The sequence below is a fragment of the Rhinolophus sinicus genome, linkage group LG06 (genome assembly GCF_036562045.2).
Source record: "Rhinolophus sinicus isolate RSC01 linkage group LG06, ASM3656204v1, whole genome shotgun sequence".
Lineage (NCBI taxonomy): Eukaryota > Metazoa > Chordata > Mammalia > Chiroptera > Rhinolophidae > Rhinolophus > Rhinolophus sinicus.
In genome coordinates this window covers 18,950,833-18,977,352 of record NC_133756.1, presented here as the reverse complement: position 1 = coordinate 18,977,352, position 26,520 = coordinate 18,950,833, and the positions used below count along the sequence as shown (strand labels likewise).

Here is a 26,520-nt window from a genome sequence, read left to right as displayed (position 1 = left end):
CTCATTATTTTGGATTCTTTCTCTTTTCGCTTTTCTGATTGGGTGTTTTCTCCTACCTGGACTTCCAAGTCATTGACTCAGTCCTCTGCTTCATCTAGTCTGCTGGTGATTCCTTCTAGTGCTCTCTTCATTTCAGTTACTGTATTCTTAACTTCTGATCGTTCTTTTTTATGGTTTCTATGTCCTTCTTTATGCTTGCTATCTCTCTGTTGAAGTTCTCATTAAGTTCCTTAAGCATCCTTATAACCATTGTTTTGAACTCTGTATCTGTTAGGTTGCTTGCCTCCATTTCATTTAGTTCTGTTTCTGGAGTTTTCTCCTGTTCTTTCATTTGGGATGTATTTCATTTGGGATACATTTCTTTGTTTCCTCATTTTGGCTGCCTCTCTGTGTTAGTTTCTATGTATTAGGTAGATCTGCTATGTCTCCCAGTCTTGGCTGGGTGGCCTTACATAGTACGTGCCCTGTGGGGCCCTGGCATAGTCTCTCTGGTCACTTACTCTGGGTGCTCCAGGAGTGTCCTTTGTGTGCGGTGTGTGTGCTCTCCTGTTATATTTGAGCCTTGATTGCTATTGGCACAACAATGGGCAGGATTGGCCCTCAGGCTGACTGGCTGTAGGCTTTGGCCACAGCCACAGCTTATGGGCTGCTGTGCAGGAGGCTTACCCTACTGAGTGGGATTTGCCCCAGCAGGCTCTGGTGCCTTTTGAGACCACGCTTTGTGTGTGCCACTTGTGAGGCTAATTGGGTGGTGCTCTGCTGTGGTCTGAAGCCATCCTCCAGGTATTTTGGTTCTGGGGCCTTTTGGGAGGGGCTCCAGTACAGGCCCAGGTCACCCACAGCCTGTGACCAGCCGGGGACTATACCAGGTAGGAGCTAAAAAAAGATCTATGATTCTTTGCTGCCTGTGCTAAACCTGGAGGCAGGTGGGAAAGGCCATGCTGCAAACCATGGCTACCACCAGTACCAGACCTTGGGAAGCTCTGCAAAAAGCCAGGACACCCTGAGGCCTGCTGCCACCTGCCAGGTCCCTTAAGGTTCAACCACTGATAAAGCCTCGTGTGGTACTCGAGTTGGGTGAGGGATGGTCTCAGGGAGTTACTAGAATGGGAAGAGTTGTGGTCAGGAATTTAATGAAAACTCTGGTTTTGTGCCAATGCTGAGCCTGGAGCAACACAGCAAAAGTCTCAGAGCATACCAAGGCCAGTTGTTGCCCGCCTGGGACACCCAGGCTGATAGTTTTCCAAGAAAAGTGCAATGTCAGCAGGGCTGACTGCTTTCGAGAAAATGCCTCTGGCGTTGGGGAAGTTGAGTGGGATGGGAACTCAGTGACTCAACAGAGAAGAGCTGTGGAGCTCACAAGACCAATCAGATTCAGATTTGGCCATAAACATAGGGGGTGGCCTCAACATAGGAAAGATGGTGCTTGCCTGCCAGCTGCACTGGAGGAGGCTCCCTCACAGAAAAAAATGCTGAACGTTCTCCAGCCCTTGCCACAAAGCCATGCACCTCAGTCTGCCCCCCATATGCCTCTGATGCCTCCTGAGTCACCGTCCCTCTGCTGGAGCTCAAGGTGAGTGTCTGCGAGTGAGTGAGTCTGTGCGTGGGCATTTGGGTTTCCTGCCACCTTCCATCCCACCCAGATGGTCGGAATCTTCACTGTTTTTACACAGCCAGATGTTGTGAGGGCTCCTCTTCCTGACACCAGTAATCTGGGCTGGAGAAACTTGTTTGTGACTGGGGTCCTTTACTCCTCTGGGGGGAACCTCCGTGGCTGAGATATCCCTCCCGATTCTCAACCACCACAGGCAGGTGTGGAGCCAGCCCTTTTTGTGTCTCTGCCTCTCCTACCGGCATTGATGTGGCTTCTTCTTTATATCCTTATAGAACTTCTGTTCAGCTAGACTTCAGATGGTTCTCCAGGTTGATTGTTCTATAATTTAGTTGTCATTTTAATGTGTTCATGGAAGGAAAGAAGAACAGTGTTTATCTACTTTGTCATCTTGGCTCTCCTCTTTTGTCCACTTTTTAATTGGGTTATTATTATTAATATTATTATTATTTTACTATTCAATTGTAAGAGTTCCTTATACATTTTGGATATTAACCCCTTATTCCTTATGGTTTACAAATATTTTCTCCATTCCATAGGTTCATTGCCTTTTTATATTGTTGAATTTTATATTTGCTGTGCTGCAGACACTTTTTAGTTTGATGTGGTTCCACTTGTTTATTTTTATTTTGTTGCTTGTGATTTTGGTGTCAGATTTTAAAAAATCTTTGCCAAGCCAAATGTCAAGGAACTTTTCTCCTATGTTTTATGGTTTTAGATTGTACTTTTAAGTCTTTCATCCATTTTGAGTTGATTTTTGGGTGTGGTGTAAGAAAGGGTCTATTTCACTCTTTTTTTTTTTTTTTTTGAAGTTGAACAGTGTTTTCTTTTTTATTTTATAATAATTTTTTAACAATAGTTTAATTTCAATTACAGTTGACATGCAACATTACATTAGTTTCAAGTGTACAACATAGTTATTAGACATTTACATGACTTATGAAATGGTCACCCTGATAGATCTAGTACCCATCTGACATCATACATAGTTGTTACAATATTATTGACTATATTCCCTGTGCTGTACTTTACATCCCCATGACTGTTTTTATAACAGGCAATTTTGACATCTTAATCCCTTCCCCCTTTTCACCCATCCCTCCAACTCCTTCCCATCTGGCAACCATCAAAATGTTCTCTGAATCTGTGAGTCTGTTTCTGTTTTGCTTGTTTATTTTGTTTTTTAGATTCCACATGTAAGTGAAATCATATGGTATTTGTCTTTCTCTGACTTATTTCACTTAGCATAATTCCCTCTAGGTCCATCTATGTTTCACAAATGGCAAGATTTCATTGTGGTTTTTTTTATAGTTGAGTAATGTTCCATTGTGTATATATACCACATCTTTTTCCGTTCATCTATAGATGGACAATTAGGTTGCTTCCATATCTTGGCTATTGTAAATAATGCTGCAGTGAACATAGGGATGTATATGTCTTTTTGAATTAGTGTTTAGGATTTTTTCAAATAAAGACCCAAAAATAAAATTGTGGGTCATATGGTAGTTCTACTTTTGATTTTGGGGGGAATCACCATACTGCTTTCCATAGCAATTGTACCAATTTACAACCCCACCAACAATGCAATAGGGTTCCTCTTTCTCCACATCCTCGCCAACACATGTTTGATGATTTATTGATGGTCATCATTCTGACAGGTATGAGATGATATCTCATTCTGGTTTTGATTTGCATTTCCCTGATGATCAGTTATGTTGAGCATCTTTTTATATGTCCTCTTTGGAGAAACGTCTATTTAGGTCCTCTGCTCATTTTTTAATCAGATTGTTTTTTTCTTGTTTTGTTTTGGTGTTAAGTTGTATGAGTTTCTCATATATTTTGGACATTAACTGCTTATTGGATGTCTCATTGGCAAGTATCTTCTCCCATTCAGTAGGTCATGTTTTAGTTTTATTGAGGTTTTTTTTGCTGTGCAACATATTTAGTTTGATATAGTCACATTTGTTTATTTTTTTCTTTTTTCCCCTTGCCCAAGGTGACATATAAACAAAAATATTACTAAGAGCAATGTCAAAGAGGTTACTGCCTGTGTTTTCTTCTGGGAGTTTTGTGGTTTTGTGTCTTACATTTAAGTCTTTAAGTAATTTTGAGTTTTTTGTATATGGTATAAGAAAGTGATCCAGTTTCATTCATTTGCATGTGTCTGTCCAGTTTTTTTCTGTGTTATTTTTTGAAGACACTGTCTTTATCCCATTGTATATTTTTGCCTCAAATGTCATAGATTAATTATATGGGCATGGTTTTATTTCTGGGCTCTCTATCCTGCTCCATTGAACTATGTGTCTGTTTTTATGCCAGTTCCATTTGTTTTGATTACTATAGTCTTATAGTATAGTTTGATATCGGGTAGTGTGATCCCTATGGCTTTGTACTTCTTTCCCAAGATTGCTTTGGCTATTTGGGGTGTTTAGTGGTTCTTCTCTTTTATTCTTTTGCATGTGACTGTTTTCCCAGCACCATTTATTGAGAGACTATCTTTCCCCCATTTTGTATTCTTGGTGCCTTTGTCTAAATTAATTGACGTATATGTGTGAGTTATTTTCTGAGTTCTCTATTCAGTTCCATTGATATGTCTATTTTTATGACAATGCCATACCGTTTTGATTACTGTAGCTTTGTAATTACTATAGCTGTGATTACTATAGTTTGAAATCAGTTAAGTGGGATGCCTCCAGCTTTGTTCTTCTTTTCCAAGAGAGCTTTAATTATTTGGGGTATTTTGTAGTTCCATATGAATTTTGGAATTTTTTTCTATTTCTGTGAAAAATGCCATTGAAATTTTGATAGCAATTTTATTGAATCTATGGATTGCTTTGTGTAGCATAGACATTTTAACAGTATTAACTTTTCCAACCCATGAACATGAACATGGTATATCTTTCTACCTGTGTTTTTTTCAGTTTCTTTCATCAATGCTTTATAGTTGTCATCCTTGGTTAAATTTATTGTAAATATTTTATTTTTTCAATACAGTTGTAAATGGGATTGTTTCATTAATTTTTTGAGTAGTTTATTTTTAGTGCATAGGAACTGATTTTTGTATTATAAATACCTTGAATTTTATTTTGTTGAGATACATTCCATTTATGCCTAATTTGTTGAGGTAGACTCCATCTATATTTAATTTGTTGAGAGGTTTCACGTATCATTGAAAGATGTTGAATTTTGTCAAATGCTTTTCTTCATCTATTGAGACAATCTTAGTTTGTTCATTTTTCTAGTTACTTGAGGCATAAAGTTCAATTATTTATTTGAGCTCTTCTTTTTTCTTACTGTAGGCTTTTATCGCTATGAATTACTTACTTTGAATGTGCAATATCAAGAGTTGGACAGAAGATGGAGCAATAGAACAGGTTTCAGCATCATCCTCCAGTGTTCACATTTAATGATGAGTTAAAGCATTTGGTGGCACTTCCAGCCTTTTTAGAATTGAGTAAAGAGATTGCTTCCACACCTGGAAATCTGAGTTATTGTTAGACAGTATGTCTCTGTATTTAGCCTTACACAGTGTGGTCCAATAGAATTTTTCACTATGATGGAAATGTAGCTAGTGTGATTGAGGAACAAAATTTTAAATTTAATTTAATTAATTTAAATATAAACAGCTATGTGTGGGTAGCAGCCTGTGGATTGAATAGCACAGAATTTTACACAACTTTAGTTTATGTAATGAATTAGTGCTAGTAATAACTGAGCACTCTCCATCTCAGCCCCCTTTTGAGGTTGGGCATTTATAGATGAATTAGTCAGGCTGTCTCCCAAAGAGCTCACAGTGGAAGAAGGGTGGGGAGTATAGAGGGAAGCAAAGATCAATTCATAAATGCTAAAATGCAAGTGACCAGAATTCAGTAAGAAATATAAATCACATTGACAGATGCTTTTATTTTTGAGTGTTTAACCTGAGGCAAAGCATCTTATAATATGATTTAATCCTCAACAACATCCCTTTGAGATTTTGCAGATGAGAAAACCAAGCTCATAATGACCAAATGGTTTGTTTGTGGTAGAGAATTTAGATTCTAAACGGGGTGGTGTGGATGGAAAAAAAAAGGGGTTCTGTGGAAAGTACCCTCACAGAGTGACCTGATCAGAAATTCCTAACCAGGCAGGTCACAGTAGGTAGTCATGCCCATGCCTATACCTTCTTTAGCAAAAGGTTTTAAGCCAACCTGGTCCATTGTTCTTGAGCATCTAGGTTAGCACACCTTTGAAATTCCAGAAGTAATACCCCTTGAAAGTTAACCCTCAAGGAGCACATAATCTTGTTAACTATCCTGTAATTTAATCCCTGCTTTGTTGTCTCTAATTTTCCTCATGTCCTCTTCTTAATGTATAAAAGAAGCTGAAAAACTTACTCTCAGGAGCATCTGAGTTCTTGCTCCCCATCATATGGTGTCAATTGGGCTCAAATAAACTCATAACAATTCTCTACAGGTTTGGCTGTTTCTTATGTCAACAGTGGGTCTCTTACTCTGAAATGTTTATATCATGCTGATGAGGGAGTTAAAGGAGGGATACATCACATGAGTGCGGACATTATTCCAGGCCTTCTGAAGAAGGTTGGATTGAGCTGGCAGAAAGAATAAGCAGGGTTTTATTGAAAAGGAGAGAATACAGAGTCTAAGTAGAAGGATAACAGGAGCCAATGAGGCAAGAAATGCTGTGGGCATGTTCAGCACATTAACGCAATTAATCAACATTTGGGAGCAACAATCCTCTCCTTTGTAACAGGTTTGGCTGGGTCCAAGAAGAGAGGATTGGTTCCTGACTAGGGGAACAGGGACTTGTGGGGAAATAGTGCGGGGCTGGTCCATGGAAGAACATCATCTCAAACGCTGGTGGAGGAGAGAGAATAGAGTGGCCCCACCAGGGCTGGAGCCCAGGGAGGGGTGACAAGAGGGACAGGAAAGAGGGGGGCGGCTCCTTCCAAGGTGGACAAATGCATAAGTGTCAACATACACCCATATACACTTAAACATCGGTGGAGACTCACAGCTTCTTAAAGATGAGCTGCGAATACTGGGAGGGAGATAAGAGCAATGGTGGGAGCCATGATGCCCAAGACATGTTAGACTTGCAGCTTTGCCTCTATTTTCAGAATTAATTGACTGATAGATCTTAGAGAACTTACTGAAGAAAAAATTAAGTTGTTCTTTGGCTCCAATTATGTGGTGAGAACTGCAGACGGGTTTTTTTCATATTGGGGTTTCAAAACGATGTTTTCCAAAATTTCTGGGGGACACAATAGAGTAATGTGTTTGGTGGACTTGTAATAGTTTATGCTAATACTATAGCAACCTGGAGGCAGGTCTCTAGTGACTTAGTCTTTTAGCTCAATTCTTAGCCATGTTCTTAACAAATGTATTGCATGGTCTAAACAAGACATTAGCTAAAGGACTATCACATTTGGTAAAGAGAACTAATGTTATTCAGAGAATCAAAAGATGAGAACTTATTACCTGCTATAATTGAATCGACTATCAAGATTATATTTAATTGCAAAAATGAAGAAGTTTGGCATTTAAGCCTCTGGAAAAACAAATTGACAAGGGAAGGAACATCTGATTTGGTAATGTCATCTTTTAGTCATTCTTTTAGCACTTGTTATGGGGATCCTGTAGTGAATGAACAACTGCTCTCACTGGTCTTATGTTCCTCTTATCAGAATATCTTTAGAATCTCATAGCATAACTTTTGTACTCTCTACTTCCATGGGGACCACAAAAACTATAGTGATTTATGGTGTGAAGAGTGGAGCCCTGTCTGTGAATAAACCTAGTGATACCCTGGCTTTTCTACTGGAAAAAAACAATGTTTCTTTTAAAAATTGGTTTAGAATTTTTAAGTTAAAAAAATTAAAAGGTAAAAGGAGGGGAGAAGGGGGTGGTATTCTGTGTTACTTTCTTTCTCCCTAAGTGCAGATCTTGCTATATCTGTATCTCTGGTTATTTCACTGGGAGCAATTCCTAGAAGTGTGAAATTACTGGGCTAGTAATTGAAGAGAGGACTATGAAAGCCAGGATTTATCGATTGGGCTTCAGCCTTAAGGGGTATGAAGAGAGGAGAGAAGGGTATTTCCCCAAAGGAGCGCTGGACAGGGGCAAAATGTGGACTGAGGAAACGACAGCGAGCTGTCTGAGAATGGGGATGAGGTCGTCCCCTCTGCTCTGTCCAGTGCGGGGCATGGCATGGAGCAGGCCAGAGGGACCATTTGTTAATTGACTTAAGTGCTTGCAGCTTCACTGGTCTGGCCTTTCCTCCATCCTCCAATCCATTCTCCACCCTAAAGCCAGAGAGCCCTTTCCAGACATAACTCTGAGCATGTCACTACCAAATCCTACACTCTGCTTAAAATTATCAATGTTTTTCTAGTAATGTTAATAAAAATTACTAATCCCCATGCAGTCTGCCCTACAGCTTCACTTTGCGTCAAACCTCTCCTTTTTGCTCTCTACTCTCCATTCACTGTGGTCTTTCATTTCCTGCCAGTGCACTGTGTTCTTTCCCACTGCACGGCCTTTGCATGCTGTACCCACCCCTTGCTTTGTGCTGTCAAAGATTTATGTTCTTCCCATGAGCCCCACAGAGCAGAGATTGGCTTGATTTTGCTCATCATGCTATTGCCAGCATAATGCCAGCCAAACACATAGCCGAAACCTAATTATGGAAAGAAGGACCACGTTTTCTTTTTAGAGTAAAATATCTTCATGCTATCAGACATTACTTCTAAAGTATGTAATATTGATCTGATCTTTTATTGCCCTGCCCTTTTAATTTCTCAGGGTAGGGTGGGGTGAAACCTTAAATCATGATTGGGAAGGCATTGGCATTGACAAAGGGCCAATCAGTAGTTGGGGGAAGTAGGAAGGTTTTTGTGATGCATCTGGGGGGAGGATTTCTCCAGGCTGTCCTTAGGAACCCTCTCTGCTCTTCCCAGGTGGCCAACCAGGTGGGTTCCAGGAATTTTATCTTAATGAATGGATCATCAGTAGATAAACATACATATGCTCAAAGCCCTAAGGGACCTGGGGGCTTTACCAGCAGCATTCTCATGCAAACTTACCTCTAATTAGTAGATCTCTTGTGATTTCAAGCCATGATATTATCTCTATAAATCTCTATTCAAACCAGTTGTGATCTAAAGCATGATGAGTGAAGTCAGACATCCCTAAAACTGAGTACTTGACACTTAACCAGTTGTATGACTTCAAGCAAATATCTTAAGCTTTTTTTTTAAATAACCAAAGTTTATTTCTCACTCATGTTATGTCCTATTTTGCCATGTATAATGTGCTCCCCTGTATAATGCGCACCCATGTTTTTGGCCCACAGTCTCGGGGGAAAAAATATTTCATTTTAATTTTTAATTCAAATTTTTATTTGTTTACATTTAGGTACTTGTTTTTTTTAATTATAAAGGAATTTTAGCATTTAGTTTTTAACATATCGTGGTACAAGAACTGTTATGTAACAAATAATTACAAAACACAAGAACAGATACAAGGTACAGGAAATTTTATATAGTGGTAACAAATTTACGATATTTACGCATCATAGAAGGCCAAGATCTCTTTCTCCTTGCAAGTTCGTAGTAAGTTCAACAAAACTGATTATCTTATTCCAGGGTATTATTTTGCATACGGATATCATTATTTTTTTCTAAAGTTGCACTTTTAATTCATATGCATAAATAAAAGAATTAAAAACATTTATACAGATATGGATTTAGTACTACCCATGTAGAATGCACATCCTTATTTTTCCCTCACAAATTTGGGCAAAAAAGTGCACATTATACATGGCAAAATATGGTGTATCTATTACAGCTCACCCAAGGCATTTCTACTCACATTTTAAGGCTGTTTTTGCCTCTGTGAAGTGGTGTTAACAAAAGTTTCCATTTCATGGGGCTGCAGTGAGTTACAATGAAATAACGGTTTGTAAAGCACTGAACACCACTCTTCTCTCACTAATACAGTAGAGGTTTATTCTTTCTCACACTGCCATGATTAGCAGTTGTGGGAGTGTAAATCTCTGCATCCTTTCTGGAAGACAATTGGACAATATGTATGAAAAGCCTTAAATTACTAGCCCAGTGATTTCACAGTTCTAGGAATTATTTCTAGCCAAGTAATCATAAATATAGATATAACAGTTTGCTGACCCAAAAATAAAAAGCTTTCAAAGTGAGAGGAAAAAAAAAAAAAAAGATCATTTATTTGAAATCAATACGAATGGCTAATGGGGAATCATTGATTCAGGCAGAAGCCCAAATAGTGTTCCCATTAGGAGACAAGGCGAGGGATATTTATGAGAAAGAAAAGGGGAACAACTTCATCAACAGAAGGAAGGCATTTCTATTGGTGCAGATAACACTGATGATAATCCTAAACAAAGTTTTAAATCTTCAGTCCAATAGTCATCGGTCCAGTAGTCATAACTGCTTTCTTATCATCTTTGCAAACACTCTTCTGGGCACAAGGTTGCTTAGGCCTTGTCCAAAGGTTATTTTGCCCTGTTTTAACATTTCAAAGTTCTGAGACCTAAGGCATCCAAAACAGTCCCTCTGGCATGGCAGCTTCGGCTCCATTTTTAAGTGATTCCATTTCTATTATTATGTACAAGTTGACCTTTCTTAATATCCATTATAACCTAGTTATAACAATAGACCTCCAGAAATGACTTAAGTGCTTAACAATACTGGGAAGAGGGGGAGAAGAGACGGTGGTGGTGGTGAGAGCTGTGTTTTTCCTAACTGCTGAGGTTTCCTTCCTTGTGGAAGGGTTTTTTGTTTGTTTGTTTGTTTGTTTGTTTGTTTGTTTGTTTTTTACTGGGGAAGGGAAACAGGACTTTATTGGGGAACAGTGTGTACTTCCAGGACTTTTTTCCAAGTTAAGTTGTTGTCCTTTCAGTCTTAGTTGTAGAGGGTGCAGCTCAGCTCCAGGTCCAGTTGCCGTTGTTAGTTGCAAGGGGTGCAGCCCACCATCCCCTACGGGAGTCAAACCAACAACCCTGTGGTTGAGAGGTCACGCTCCAACCAACTGAGCCATCCAGGAGCTCAGTGGCAGCTCAGCTCAAGGTGCCGTGTTCAATCTTAGTTGCAGGGGGCAGAACCCACCATCCCTTACGGGACTCGAGGAATTGAACTGGCAACCTTGTGGTTGAGAGCCCACTGGCCCATGTGGGAATCAAACTGGCAGCCTTCGGAGTTAGGAGCATGGAGTTCCAACTGCCTGAGCCACCAAGCCGGCCCAATCATGTTGTTTTTTTCCTTTCATTTTGTTTCTTTGATCAATTATTTTTTTATGTTGAACCATCCTTGCAATCCAAGAACAACTCCCACTTGATCATGGTTTATAATCCTTTTAATGTACTACTGAATTTTATTTTCTAGTATATTGTGAAGTGTTTTTGTTTGAATGTTCATAGTGGATATTGGTCTACAGTTTTCTTTTCTTGTAGTATATTTGTCTGGTGTTGGTATTAAGGCAATGTTGGTCATTCTTTGCCCAGTTTTTCAGTTTCACTTTACATATGTGCTATTGAATCGTGAGAATTTTTTCAAGGGGCTTTATTTGAAGATTTCTGGAGCTCTTTTTATTTATAGTTCTCTTCTTTCTGAAACTCAGCCTTACATCTTCCTGCCACCTTAGCTTCCCTGAAACCTATTTTGTCTTTTCCATTCAGCCAGCCCTTTTTGTGTTTTGTTTGTGTTCTCTGTTCCTCTAACCTCAAAATAATTTACCTCCAGAAAGCTGATTGTAGGACTTGCCTCATTGATTTTCTTGTGTCTGTTTTCTAAACTTAAAAAAAAAAAAGTTATTTCACATATTTTTCTTGATTACCATTGTTTATTGATGATAGGTAGGCCCTGTCTTTGTTACTTTATCATAGCTGGAAATCAGTAGTTTCATCCAGTGTTTGGGTTTCTAATTCCAGGAGAAAAGCAGGTGAGGAAAGTTGCTATTATGTTGGTAGGGGTAATTTATGCTTACATCAAGAAGAGGTAGAGCTAATATTACACAATGGAGGTAGGAAAGAACATGTTTGTTTATAGCATTGGTTAATTTCAGCTGGTTGAGACTAACTGATTGCTTACATTCAGTGTTGTTAACCCTTGGTAAATGATATAGAATCTACTAGCTAAAGATATACGATGTTATGAAACCATGGATCTGAGTTGTTATAGTCAAGAAGTATCAGCCTGTATTTATTGCTTAGTAATGATTTAAGATTAGAACCCACTTTTGGTGGAGACTGGGATCGAGGGATGTTAGGGTTCCAAGATGAAGTCTGGTCACTTAGCTAGAATAGATTTATGTGAACAGTTCAACATGAGATTCCCACCCCGGGCAGACTTGGGACTTCCTAGCACTGAAGTGTTTCACAAAACACCGTGGAGGTTTAAGATCTGGAGGCAATGTATATCCTGTGTGGGTGGACCAAGAAGCCTGTTCCTGAGAACTCCAAACCCCTTTCAGTCTATATCTGCTATTACTGTACTATATCCTAAAGCTGTGAGTGTAAACTAAGTCTTATGAGTCATTTCAATAGTCACACACTTAAGGTTATTAGTGTATAATTTACATAGTTTGGCACCCAGATGACCTATTGGGGCTTCACGTGTTACTTCATTGCTCAATTTAAAAAATTAACTTTATGGAAATATCATTTACATAGAGTAAAATGCACCCATTTTAAGCATAGCTTGAAGCATTTTAGAAATGTACACCATGTAACCCCTGCCACATTCAAGATACAGAACTTTTTTGTTACTTCTAAAAGCTCCCTCTTGCCTCTTTAACTTTCCCCTTGCCAAATATTAACAGAAAACGGGAAAATGTAACAGCCATACCTTGAGAAGGTCATGATGATAAAGGTCTTACACACTTCAGGGATAAGAATCTCAGTCATCACACTGGCTGAGCTACATAGGCTCACAGAGATGCTGTGAGGTATGAGAGTAAAAGCAGAAAGTGAGAGGAATCGAGAAGGGGCAGGAGAAAGGGGAGAGGATGATAAGGATTAGTTGTACCCTTAAGATCCGCGGTGATGTCAGCAGGAAAATAGAGCATCCAGACTCCTAGATGAACCCACTACATAATGTGTGTGGACCAAGTAGTGCCTGTGGTGGTATGTAGTTGTCACTTTGGTGGGCCACCCAGATCTTCCCCAAGTTGTTGGGATTTCCGCTGAGTGTCCTTATGTGAGTTGTCCTCAGCCAAAGCCAGCTCCTTCATCAAAGGTCCTGCACCCTCCTCAGGTACAAGGGCAGCCTGTACCAATGACTGTCTTTGTGGTGGTATAAAGGCCTTACCCCCTTTGTGTCATGGTGGGGCAACCCTAAAGAGCCATCCTAGTTTCCTGCAGGACTGACCTTTGTTGTCACTCCATTACAATTCTAAAACTCTTCCTGCTAAGTCCTACTTCTTTCACTTGATCATTGCTGTTAATCCCAAGTGTATACTCCAATAAATTTCCTGTGTACAATTTTATATTTTAGAGTCTGTGGAACTTCCCAGAAGCCTCTTCTAAGACAGCATTTTATTATGTGATTTCCAGTAAGAAAAAAACCCTAATGTCTAACAAAAAAAGTTACTATAATTGCTAGTATTCAGGTAGATTAAAGATGAACTAATTAAATTGATCGATACCCATAGTTATAGATCAGAAGTCTTAATATGTCAATTGTTTTCAATCAAAATCCCAGCAGGTCTTTTTACAATAATAAATTGTTAGACAATTCTAAAGTTTATATGAATGAAAGAATAGCAACTTTCGGATCCCTGTGAAACTTTTTGCTCTGGTTCAGAAACAGATTGGTCCTGCTAAATTCCAAATCGAGGGGTGGTCTGGACAGGTGATAGAACTCAGTTAACTTTAAGTAGTCCTACCCTGAATGAAATACATGAGTACTCTTGAGACTTGGGATGAATTTTTCTTCTTTTTACAAATATAGAGGAATGCCCCCAAACAGCTCTCCAGTATTCCCCAGACAGTGACTTAAAAGGGAAAGAAATATTTACTGAACCTTCAAGTGTCATAGATGTACTGAGGAAATTTAGATGGCCCTGGAGGCTCATTTCCAACCCTCTCCTTTCAGTCAGTAGCTCAGCAGAGATGGACCAGCAGGTCTGAGTTGGCACAACCAAATAGTCTAAGACTAGTCACTTCCTTTTTAATTTATTGGGGTGACAATAGTCAGCAAAACTACATAGGTTTCAGGTGTACAATCCTGTAATACATCATCTATATATCGCGTTATGTGTTCACCACCCAGTCAGTTCTGCTTCCATCACCATATATTTGACCCCCTTTACCCTCTCCTACCATGCCCCCTTAATTCCTGAGTCACTTTTGTATTAGAGTCACATACTTTTCCTCCCTTAAAAGTAGAGCATTACAGCAGGAGTGGGTTCCTCTCTAGGGAGCACCGACCCTGAGACCAGCAGTCCAGCCATATGTAGCCTAAGCCCAACTTTCTATGAGCTAAGTAGAATTCAGAACTTTGCCTATGATCCTCTCCTTATAAGCTTATAAGTTTTGTACTCCCTAAACCTCATTTTATACACTTTCTACTTTGTGGTATGAGTAGTCTATGTCCAGACCCCTTTTTAGAACACGATCATTGAAAGTCCCCTATGGACCAGATAATTTCCAGCACAGACCACTGAAGCCTCATCCAGGTTCCTCTTAATTTAAAAATCCCAGTGTCTGGTTAATAATAATAATAATAAAGCTTTGAAAATTATTTTCCAAGTGCTTATTCTACACTTTTCTCTAAATTGAATATAATATAGTTTTCAGGAAGAAAACAGAACTGAAAGGGGAAGGAGAAAACACAGTAAGTATTCAGTTGGTGTGGATGAGTAAGATGAAACTCTAAATTGTGTTTACAAAGATAACTTAAAGGGTATATAACTATTAAGATGAGCAAGAATTCCCCTTATGTTCATCCCAGCATTCTCATGATGTCAAGGAAAACTCCAGGGGAAAATACATAAAGACTCCTTAGCTCAGATATCATCTCAGACTAAGGCACGTCGTGTTGGGACCTGTCTCTTGCAGCTATAACACTGAGTTCTCTTGGGTAATGCAAGGTGTAGCTGCAAACGGATTTGAGATTTTATAATGTGAAACCGACACCTCGCTGTTTTTCCTGTAAGGGGATATCGATTTCAGATTGCCAGCAAAAAAAAGTTCTGCTGGCAGGCAATAGGTGGAAGCTCAGGTTAAACAGAGTACCTGCTTTGAGTGTATCTATTACCAACAGTTGGTGGAGGAGTACGGCTGAATCACCTTCAGACATTGTGGTGACTTTGAAGGACCTGGAAAAAATTTTCTCTGCATTCTGGAACTCAAGTAAGTGATCACTTGTGAATTATGGTTAGGCACCATGCAATATCCAGCCTCCTAAAACATGGTGTTAGTGGGTCTTTTAGTTCTAATTCCGTAATGCCTTGCCAATCTTTTCATCACAGAATAGTGATATCTGAGATTTGGAAAGTTAACTGGCAGTGAGGTGTTTCAAAGGAGAAGATATGCTTTCAGATTTTAGTATTGGATTGCTAATAATTGAAAACGGGTTCTATCTGCCCTGGGTCCCAGAAATGGTGCCCCTCCCCCAGTTTCTTTGTAAAGAATGCAAAGAAAACTTACAATGATACCAATGTTTTAGACCTGATATAAATGGTATAGTTCTTAAATATAAACAGCTTCTAAAAGGTTATTACTAAGATTTTTGATTGTAATTTTAAAAGTAGACTTTACAAAACAACAGATTTATTAAGGTCTAATGACATACAGCAAGCTGCATATGTTTAAGGTGATTATTTAAGTTTTACATATGTATACACCTGTGAAACTATAACTAACTATAATAAACGATATCCATCATTCCCAAAAGTGATGGAAAAGTCATGCACTTTTGTAATTGTTCCCTTCTCTCCGTTTTCCTCTCTTCAGGCTACCACTGGTCTACTTTTATAGGGATGATTTGCATTTTGTAGAATTTTATATTCATGAAATCACATACTATAAACAATTTTTTTTGTCTGACTTCTTTAACACAGCACAATCCTTTTAGGATTCACACGTGTGTAAAAATGGTTCATTCTTTTCACACGATTTGAAAAGAAACCAGAGTATATCATCATTCTTTTTTATTGCTGAGTATGTTACATCTACGGATATACCAGAACTTGCTTGTCCATTCATCATAGATAACATTTTGAGTGACTTCCAATTGTTGACTATTACAAATAAAGCCACTATTAACACTTGCACGTAAGTCTTAATATGGACATATGCTTTTATTTCTCTTATAGCTTGCTTTTAAAAATGAGTATTTCTCTTTCATAGAGTCAAGGTTTAAGTTAATGATAATGAATAGGAACGGTCTAGCAGGGAGACACCAGACTCACTATGAGTCATTTAGATATTACTACATCTATTTGGAATTTGTAATCTGCTTTTCTGGGTGGTATGCCAACCTACGTCCTCCACACACTGGGATATGAATAGTTTAATGGGCCAATGATGCTGATAATTGTTTGTCATATTTGTCAGATATGTAAAATAATAAAATGTAAAGCACCATTACTTTAAATATTTTTCACATTGGCTTTATATAAGCCAAATAAGCCCCTCTCTCTCTTTCTCTCTCCCTCTCTTTAATAGTGGATAGATTTTGTTAGTGTCCAGGACCAAAGGAATTTCTTCCTTCAGATCTTGACTCATTTCTTTAGTACATGGCTATGATTTGAATAAAGTCCTACATTTCCCTTTAAGACATATATTGTTTGAACTACTTTTCTGTGGTTGTTTTTTTTATTTATTTATTTTTATTTATTACTTACTGATTCTGTGATTCAACTCCCATTTGTGACTATGATGAGTTTGAGTATGGCTGCCAGATAAAACACAGGATGTCCAATTAATATTTCAGCAGCTTTTCTCTTTTGTTATAAATAACATATGAAATTGTTAACAAGCTTTTTTAGTTCCACCACAATTTGTTCTCTCTCATCTCAATTTTTCAAGGGCATGAATTCAAAATATACTTTCCTTACTTTACCATGCACATTTAGGCATTCATGCTTTTGTGCTTGTCATTTTTTCTTTCCTCCCCCAATTCATTCACTTAGAATATTTTTCTCTTCCATTTGTTAAAACTGCTGGAGGAAATGTTCATTTAGTAAGTTAGGTCTCAAAGTGAAAGAGAGAGAAATAGCAGAATGGGAATTAGTGAGAGAGAGGGACTGAGAAGGCCTCTTCTCATCAGAACACTTTAAGGGAATATGGTCATTTTATTGAGCACAGAGAAGACTTATATTCTAAAAGGAGAGTCTCAAGATTGTCCCTTTTCCTGTTCTTAATTTAATTTTGTGTATCTTGACAATTCCTACCCAATACCTCATAGTCTATGATTTTCTTCTTGTCCTCTTTCCAGGCATGATGAAGCCTAAATCATCTTCTTTTTCTGGGTACTGTGTGAGCTTTCTTTTCCTACAAGTGATGACATCCATGTCAGGTAAGAACAACTACTTTTTCTTACTGAGTCACAGGTATGGAACAAACTGAGGACAGACTCCTAGTGTTCATCTTAACAGCAAGTAAAAGAGCTGGGAAAAAAAAGAAAATCAAGAACTCCAACAGAGAAGTAAGGTCATAGGACAAACTTCTGTCCCTCCATATGGGAGAGTTAGTCAAGCGGAGAGTTAGAGACTCACAACCTCCCAGACCAGAAACCTCTATGAGAACCAATACCAGGGTAGAAGATCTAAACTGTAATTACTGAATTACTGGAGGCTCAGTGTGGACCAGCCTAAGAGTTAAAACTCCGAGAGGGGCAGTCATGGGATAACTTACTTTTGTCAGTTTTGCCTCCAGGATCTTTCCTAGGTTGTCATATATGAATATTGGAGAAAAGAATCCACTCATGTTTTAGACAGGAGATGGGGAAGAGTACCCATTTTGAAATATGCTGTTTTAACAAGGTCTGCCATCAAGAGAGACTATTTTACCAGCACCTAACCTATTGATGTTTTGTCAGATTGACTGAAGAAGGAATAGGGAAATATTTAACTCCAGCCCACCTAAGAGGGAAAAAAAACTGAGATGCACTTATGAACTTCACAGTCAAGGATATAGGCTCACTAAAAGACTGATATCTAATCACAGGACTACGGAATACCTCCCCTCCCCCTACATCTACTAGCACATCACTAAAAAGCCTCCAACAAGAGTTCCTTCTATTCAATCCATCATGTTTGGATTTCAAAAAAAATTGTCAGGCATACTAAAAGGCAGAAAAATACAGTTTAAATGGACAGAGCAAACATCAAAACCTGACTTTGATATGGCAAGAGTTTTGGAATGATCAAATTGGGAATTTAAAATAACTATGATTAATATAATAAGGGCTCTACATAAGACCTGAAACAATAAACTACCTAGAAGAAAACATAGGTATTAAAATTAAGGACCTTGGGTTCAAAGAGGATTTTATGAATTTGACTTCAAAGGCAAGGGAAGTAAAAGCTAAAATAAATGAATGGGACTATATCAAACTAAAAGGCTTCTGCACTGCAAACGAAAACATTGACAAAATAAAGAGGCAACCAACCGAATAGGAGATTTTTTCAAACAATGCCTCTGATAAAGGGCTAATATTCAAAATATATAAGGAACTCATACAACTCAACATCAAAAAAACAAACAATACAATTAAAAAATGGACAAAGGACATGAACAGACGTTTCTCCAAAGAGGACATACAGATAGCCAATAGACATATTAAAAAATGCTCAACATAACTAACTGTCAGGGAAATGCAAATAAAAACCACAATGAGATATTAGCTCACACTAGTTAGAATGGCAATCATTAACAAGACAAATAATAACAAGTGTTGGAGAGGCTGTGGAGAAAAAGGAACCCTCATACACTGTTGGTGGAAATGTAGATTGGTGCAGCTGCTATGGAAGGCCCTGTGAAGATTCCTCAGAAAATTAAGAATAGAATTACCATTGACTCAGCAATCCCTCTCTTGGGTATCTACCCAAAAAATCTGAAAACATTTATCCATAAAGATATATATGCTACTATGTTCATTGCAACTTTATTTATGGTGGCCATGACATGGAAACAAGTAAAGTGTCCTTCAATAGATGATCGGATAAAGAAGATGTGCTACATATACACAATTGAATACTATTCTGCTGTAAAAAAATGATGAAATAATGCCATTTGCAACAACACGGATGGATCCTGAGATTATTATGCAAAGTGAAATAAGTCAGACAGAAAAAGTAGAGAACCATATGATTTCACTGATATGTGGTATATAAAACTGAAAACAACAAAGAAACAAAACAAACAAATGAAGAAACAAAAACTCACAGACAGAGACAATAGTTTTGTGGTTACCAGAGGTAAAGGAGGGAGGGGCGTGGTAAATGAGGGTAAAAGGGATCAAATATATGGTGATGGAAAAAGAACTGACTCTGGGTGGTGAACACACAATGTGATATATACTAGATGATATATTCAGAATTGTACACCTGAAACCTATGTAACTTTACTAACAATTGTCACCCCAATAAACTTTAATATATATATATATATATATATATATATATATATATATATATATATATATACTAATGGAAAAAGTAGGCAACATGCAAGAACAAATGGGCAATGTAAGTAGAGAAATGTAAATTCTAAGAAAGAATTAAAAAATTATAGAGATCAAAAACACTGTGATAGCAATGAAGGATACCTTTCATGGGCTCATTAGCAGATGAGACATGAATAAGGAAAGAATATCCGAGTGTAAGGATATACCAATAGAAACTTCCAAAACTGAAAATAGAAAAGGAGTTTAAAAAGAAAAGAAAAATCCAAGAGCTGTGGATATGCATGTAATGGGAATATTAGAAGTAGAACCGGTGGCAGATTAGCTCAATTGGTTAGAGCGTGGTGCTGATAACACCATCATTGCCGGTTTGATCCCCACATGGGCCACTATAAGCTGTGCCCTCCTTACAAAAAAAAAAAAAAAGAAGAGAAAGAGAAAAAAATAGAAAAGAATACGTGAAATAATAATGACTGAGAATTTTCCTAAAGTAATGTAAATTAATGTCAGGTACCAAACCATAGATCCAGGAAGCTTAGAGAATACCAAGCAGAATAAATTACTAAAAAACTAATTTGAGACATCATATTAAAACTGCAGAAAACTAAAGAAAAGGAAAAATCTTGAAAGAAGCCAGACAAAAAAAACCCCCAAAAACAGTTCACTTACAGAGCTTTCAAGAAATGTTAAAGCAAGTTCTTTATAGAGGAGGAAAATGATACAGGTCAGAAAATCAGATCTCCATTAAAAAAAAAAAAAAAAAAGCAATAGGTAAGGAAGACATGAAGGCAACATTAAAACTTTTGTTTTTTTATTTTTAATTAATCTAAAGGTAATATTTTGTTCAAAATAATAACAGCAACAATGTAATCAATGATTATAGTTTATGTATAAGTGAAGTAAATGACAACGATGATGCAAGAAATTGGAGCGAGATACTAGGAATTCTTGGTTATTATAAGGTATTTGCATTACCCATAAAGCAGTATAGTGTTATTTTTAAAAACACCTATTGAAAAACAATTCCCCATTTTTCTCTTCTTTCAACCATAGGAAACTATGATTCTAGTCTCTACTCCTAGAAGTTGACTATGTTCTTAGATACCTCATTTAAGTGGAATTACGCAGTATTTGTCCTTCTGTGACTCACGTATTTAATTTATTATCTTCCAGATTCATTCATGTTGTAGCATATGACATGATTTCATTCCTTCTTAAGACTGAATAACATTCCTTGTTTTGTATATGTCACATTTTTCCTCTTGGAAATCTGAAACTCTTTATATTAAAAGTGGGTTTCTTGTAGACAACATATCATTGGATTTTGTTTTTGGAAACACTGACAATCTGTCTTTTAATTGGTGTAGTTAGACCACTGACGTGTAAAGTGATTATTGATATAATTGGATTAATATCTAATATATATATTCCTGTTTTCTGTTTATTGCCGTTGTTCTTTGTTTTTATCCATTTTACTATGTGTGGTTTTATTTTCTATCAAGTATAAATTTTTATTGTGGTAAAATACACATAATAGCTTTAACTATCTTTGAAGTATACAGCTCAGTAATATTGAATATATTCATAATGTTGTGCAATCATCACCATTTTTTCCTCTTGCCTGGGTTATATTTTTCCATCCTTTCACTTTCAATTTATTTGACTGTTTGGATCTAAAGTGAGTCTTTAGATCCAAAGTGAGGTAGCATATGGTTGGATGATGTGTTTTTATCCATTCTGCCTACTCTGCCTGTTGAGTGGAGAATTTTATCCATTTACATTTAAAGTAATGACTTACTTTTGTCATTTTGTTATTTTTTGTATGCCTTATAGCTTTATTATTCCTCATTTTCTTCATTACCTTTTTTGTTGTTTCTAGTTGATTTCTATATTGAAATGTTTAAATTCCTTTCTCTTTTCCTTTTTAAAAATATATTCTATAGCTACTTTCTTTGTGGTTATCATGGGGGATTGCATTTAACATCCTAAAATTATAATGCTCTAATTTGAATATATAACAACTTAACTTAAATAACATACAAAAACTCTGTTTCTGTAGGTTCTCTGTACCTGTCCCTTTTACTTGCTCATGTTACAAAATTACATTTTTATACATGTGTGCCCTAAAACATAAACTAATAATTATTTTAAATGCATTAGTTTCTTATATTATACAATATAAAATGTGGACCTATAAACCAAAGTTACGATAATGCTAGCTGTTAGACTAATAATTGTGGGTTGTTTTTTTTTAATGTATTAGACTCTTAAATCACATAGAAGACAAAAAGTGAAGTTAGAAACTATTGTTGTAGTAATAATAGCTTTTATAATTGTTCATGTATTTACTTTTACTGGGTACTTTATTTCTTTATACAACTTCAAGTTACTGTAACAATCTAGAGTATTTTTTGTAGGGCAGATCCAGGAGTTACAAACGCCCTCAGATTTGTTTATCTGAGAATGTCTTAATTTCTCCCTCACTTCTAGATACTTTGCTGGTTCTTGGTTAATATATGGTTCTTGGTTAATATAGGTGTGTTTTTTTCTTTTCATTTTAGCATTTTGAATATATTGTCCCATTGCCATCTGGCTTCCAAAGTTCTGATGAGAAATGTGTTTATAATCCCTCATACGTAAAGAGTTGGTTCTTTCTTGCTGCTCTCAAGATTGACTCTTTGTCTTTGTCTTTTGAAAGTTTGGCTATAAAGTGTCTAGATGTGTTTCTCTTTGAGTTCATCAAACTTAGAGTTTGTCGACCTCCATAGATGTTTATAGTCATCTTTCATCACTTTTGGGAAGTTTTCAGCCATCATTATTCCAAATATTTTCTCTCTTTCTCTCTCTTCTCCTTCTGGAGCTCCCACAATGAATATATTGATCTACTTAATGAAATCCCACAAATCCTTAAGTGCTTTTCACTTTTTAAAATCTATTTTTCTGTCTGTTCCCCAGGCTCCATAATTTCTATTGTCCTGTCTTTAAAGTCACTGGTTGTTTTTTGTTTTTTGTTTTTCCTGTTCAAATTTGCCTTTGAATCCCCCTAGTAAAATTTTCATTTCAGTTGTGTTTTTCAAAAAGCTCCAGAATTCCTTTTTGTTTCTTTTTAGATTTACAGGTCTTTATTTTTATAGTTATATTTTGTTCATACATTTTTTTCCTTGATTTTCTTCACATCTTCCCATAGTTCTTTGACCATCTTTAAGACAGTTATTTTAAAGTCTTTAATTGTAGATCTGTCATCAGGTCTTCTTTCAGGACAGTTTCTGTTTATTTATTTTGTTCCTTAGAATGGACCATATTTTCCTGTTTCTTTATATGTTTTGAGATTTTTAAATTGAAAACTGGACATTTGAATCCCCTTTTTCTCCAGTACTACTGGCTTTTTATTATTGTTTTCTTTATTGTGTTTGCTTTGTTTTATTGTTGTAGGCTGTCTGTGTGCAACGGATCAGCCTGAGGTGTAAACGTCAAGTTTTCTAAGGTCTTTTGTGAGCATGTGCCTTTTCCTGGGCATGTGTGGTCACTTTCTAATTTACCCCATATATGCACTTTCTTTTGAATGTTCTAATGTTAAATGTCTGGCTCCCATAAATGGCAAAAAGAAAAATAAAGTGTTGAATGAAAGGATACTGATCCTTTCAATTCCCTGGATTCAGGTAGAAGGGAGGGGCTTGAAAGAAAATAGGAGAAGGTACAAGAAAAATGTCTACTTTCTTCTTTGCCTTCCAGTCTCTGTGATTGGAAGCAGCAAACAGCAATCACAGCAGAGAGCCACAATATTTGAAGGACAGAGTCCTTTTGCCTAAACTGGCTCCCAAAAGCTTTGTGAAAATAGCTTCAGGTGTAGTTTCACAGCTCCCTGTCATGGGGCTGAGGGTGGGGGATGGGTAGCTTCTACTGTGATATGAGCTAAAATTGACCAAAATTAATACAATTTACCATCCAAGCTTTCCTCTGGAAGTTAAAGGCCTTCAATAGATTCCAGAATTACAAAATGCTTACATCAGGCAGATTCTGCCAGTGCAATTGTTGTCTAAGTAGGGAGTCAGATTCTTACACTTTCTGCTCTGCTAAGTTCCCGGAACCCAAGTAAGTATATGTTATAGAGAATAATGTAGTAACATTGGTCTTTTCAAAAAATAAAATATTGATTTAAATAGATATAGTCAGAGCTAGGTATTTAGAATGGTTAGGTCAGATGGGAAGAATACAGTGAGTCCTTCAATGTATAGCAACAAAGATGTTGTTGTCCTCAAATTTATCCTATTTCTCTGTCTTTCTCTACAGAAAAGTGGACAGTGACCACGTCCACTGGACACTTCATGGCTACAGTAGGAGGACAGGCTGAGCTTAGCTGCCAGTTATCCCCACCACGAAGTGCAAAACACATGGAGGTGGGCTGGTTCAAGGGTAACCAGTCCAAGCTTGTTCACCTGTACAGAGGTGGCCATGAAGTGAATGGAGAAGCTGCCCCAGAATATGTGGATCGCATAGAGTTTGTGGAAGAGGCCATTGGGGAGGGCAAAGTGACTCTCAGACTGCATAATATCAGTGTTTCTGATAATGGACCATACCAGTGTTCATTTAAGGATAGTGACTTCAGTGATGTGGCCGGCATGAACCTGAGTGTGGCAGGTAAGGTTTATGGTGGAACACTGCATGCCAATGGCCTCGTGATTCCATGAGCTTAAATATGTGGAAAATGTATCCATTTTTTCTTTTTATTTCTTGTCTTTTTAAATATTTTATAGAGTATTTCAAGTATTAAAAATAGTGAGAAAACCACATATATCTACTGAAAGATATACTATGCAATGAATAGCTAGTGCTGAGTGACCAGCGATAGTCTAACTTGTTGCTTGGATGTGGACTTGAGTATTACCCCTTCTTATACTGCAGAATACAAGATTAATGAGACTCTTTTCCTTTCAACTTTCAATTCAACCTCAATACAATAACCGTCTTGTTTTCTGTCTCATTTATCCAGCATTGGGCGTAGAGATGCAGATCTATGTTCACACTCCTGGCACTAATGGACTCATGGTGGAGTGTAACTCAGGAGGCTGGTTCCCACAGCCCCAGATGGAGTGGAGAGACAACAAGGGAGAAGTAGTTCCACATTCATCAATATCCTATTCAAAGGATGGAGCTGGATTATTCCACATGAAGATGACTCTTTTCCTCAGAAAGAAATCACAGGGCAATGTGACTTGCTACATTCTCAACCCTCTAATAGGTGAAGGGAAACATACAAATATCATCATAGCTGGTGAGTGTTTGGCAGGGTTTGGTTGTCAATAAAGCAACATAAAGAGAAAATTAATAAGATAATTAATATTAAAAAGCATTATAATTGTTATGAATTTTGGTACCACAGATGTTGTCAGGTGCTGAGATGAGGGCTTTAGAAGAAAAATTTAGAAGAATAATGACAACCCATAACTGAAATACACATTATAGCTTTAAAGGTACTTAGAAGCCATTATCTCATTAGACCCTCACAATATTATCAACACAAGAACATCCAAACCTGTAGAGAATTTTTATAAGAGCTTATTTGAGCCAAACTGAGGACATGCCAGGAAGCAATATCTCAAATGCTCCCAAGAATGACAGTTTTGCCATTATTTTTATACGTTTGGAATTAAGGAGGAAACGTAAGAAAGATTAAATGAAGGTGGGAGAAAGCAAGCCAGGGAAATCTCTGTGATTAGACTACAGGATACTTAACAAAATGATGTACTCCCTTGAGGGTGGTTTCCCCGAATAGGGGTCTGAAAAAGAGAATTACTCTGGCATTTCACAGGTTTGTTAATCTAGATGCACAAGAGCAATGAGCAGAGCTTGCTTAAGGTAAAGATAAGTATTTTACTAAATTAGTTATAGGCCTGAGGCCTGACTCCCCACCATGACCTGCCCAGTTGGAACTTTATGATCAGCTCACCCTTTGAGGTTACTTTTGGTCACTGATTTATTACAGATGCCCTTTTTCATTCACAGTATTCATGTGGTAGCTTAACAAGTTTTTAGCTCAGTGACTTAAAAGATGTCATTTACCTTCCTGATTAAGTTTTCTCATCTTAGAAATGAGTATAACCATATTTCATGGGTTTTTGTGACTCTCAAATGTATCAGTAGAAGCAAAAATCTTTGCTTACCATAATGTATTCAGTACTAACACTGTCTTTAAAACTTCCTGAAAATTTAGTAAGGAGGGATTATTATGGCCATTTATAGGTAGACAGATATTAAGAAAAGCCAGTCAAACCAAGAGTAAGTAAAATGTGGAAGTAAAGCACAGGTTTACTGATTATTGGTCAATATGTCACTCCTCAGAAGCACGGTGTGTGGACATCAAAGGCCAGACAGAAAAAGGCTATGTCCTATGTGTGACAAAGATACCTTTAGCTAACACCTATGCAGAGAAATCAAGGTTGATTACAGGAGTAGTGTTGTGTCTTCAGATATCACATCAGGGAATCTCTTTCTAGCCTGATTGAGGGCATAACTTTTTCTTGTAAAAATTCTCTCCAGTTTTCTTGGAGTATTCAAACATGGATTGGAGAAGGAAAGAAAAAAAAAGGAATGTTACCCTGACTAGATAGGAGTTTATAACGATGATCTGGGAAATAGGTATAGCAGAAAAGATGGTAAGAATTGGTAAGATTCTATGTATATTTTAAATGTAGTGCTGATGGAATTTATTGATGGATGAATATGTGATGAAAGAGAAAGAGAGGAATAAAGAATGATTCCAAGGTTAAGAGCCTGAGTCATGAAAGATAAGTTTTCATCTACTGAGATGATGGGTAAGTTTGTGAGATGAGCATATCTTAGAGATAAGACCATACATATAAGACTTGAAAGTGAAAATTTTAACTAAGACTTAGATATAAGAGTTTAAAGTTTTGTGGAGGAGACCAGGCTTGAGACATAATGTGAATGTCTTCAACCTAAGAAGAATATTTACAACTGTGAAACTGGACAAGATCACAAAAGGAATAAGAACAGGGTAAAAAAACAACAACAAAGAATCCTAGAACTGAATTTTCTAGCATTCACCTTTTAGATGTCCTTTAGATGATTAAGAGAAACCTGCAAAGTATCTGAGAAGGAGTAGGGAGAGAGGTAGGAAGAAAACAAACACAGCAGGCAAAAAACAATATTTAGAAGTATTTATTTTGATCTCACTCTTTTATCAATGATAAAAGGTAATTTACATTAGAAACTCTTTTTAATCTTT

General features: G+C 37.1%; 1 protein-coding gene across 2 annotated transcripts; it reads left to right on the top strand.

Annotated features, from left to right (window-relative positions):
• The first annotated feature begins 1,313 nt into the window (after window positions 1-1,313).
• On the top strand, window positions 1,314-26,282 carry LOC109434146 (selection and upkeep of intraepithelial T-cells protein 8). 2 transcript variants are annotated; one of them, XM_019710870.2, is made up of 4 exons: window positions 1,314-1,573; window positions 17,085-17,165; window positions 23,565-23,912; window positions 24,265-26,282. In XM_019710870.2, the coding sequence occupies exons 2-4, from the start codon at window positions 17,087-17,089 to the stop codon at window positions 24,576-24,578; spliced, it is 741 nt and encodes a 246-aa protein (XP_019566429.1). In that variant the 5' UTR covers window positions 1,314-1,573; window positions 17,085-17,086; the 3' UTR covers window positions 24,579-26,282. The 2 variants fall into 2 exon arrangements, with proteins under 2 accessions (XP_019566429.1, XP_074193207.1); XM_074337106.1 differs by lacking the exon at window positions 1,314-1,573 and adding an exon at window positions 15,712-15,919.
• Window positions 26,283-26,520: the final 238 nt, after the last annotated feature.

Bases quoted from the DNA above. Each gene is read 5' to 3' on its own strand.
- LOC109434146 (XM_019710870.2), top strand. From the start codon at position 17,087: ATGATGAAGCCTAAATCATCTTCTTTTTCTGGGTACTGTGTGAGCTTT. The intron at 17,166-23,564 runs GTAAGAACAACT...CTTTCTCTACAG, and splicing joins AGTGATGACATCCATGTCAG to AAAAGTGGACAGTGACCACG. The intron at 23,913-24,264 runs GTAAGGTTTATG...TCATTTATCCAG, and splicing joins CATGAACCTGAGTGTGGCAG to CATTGGGCGTAGAGATGCAG.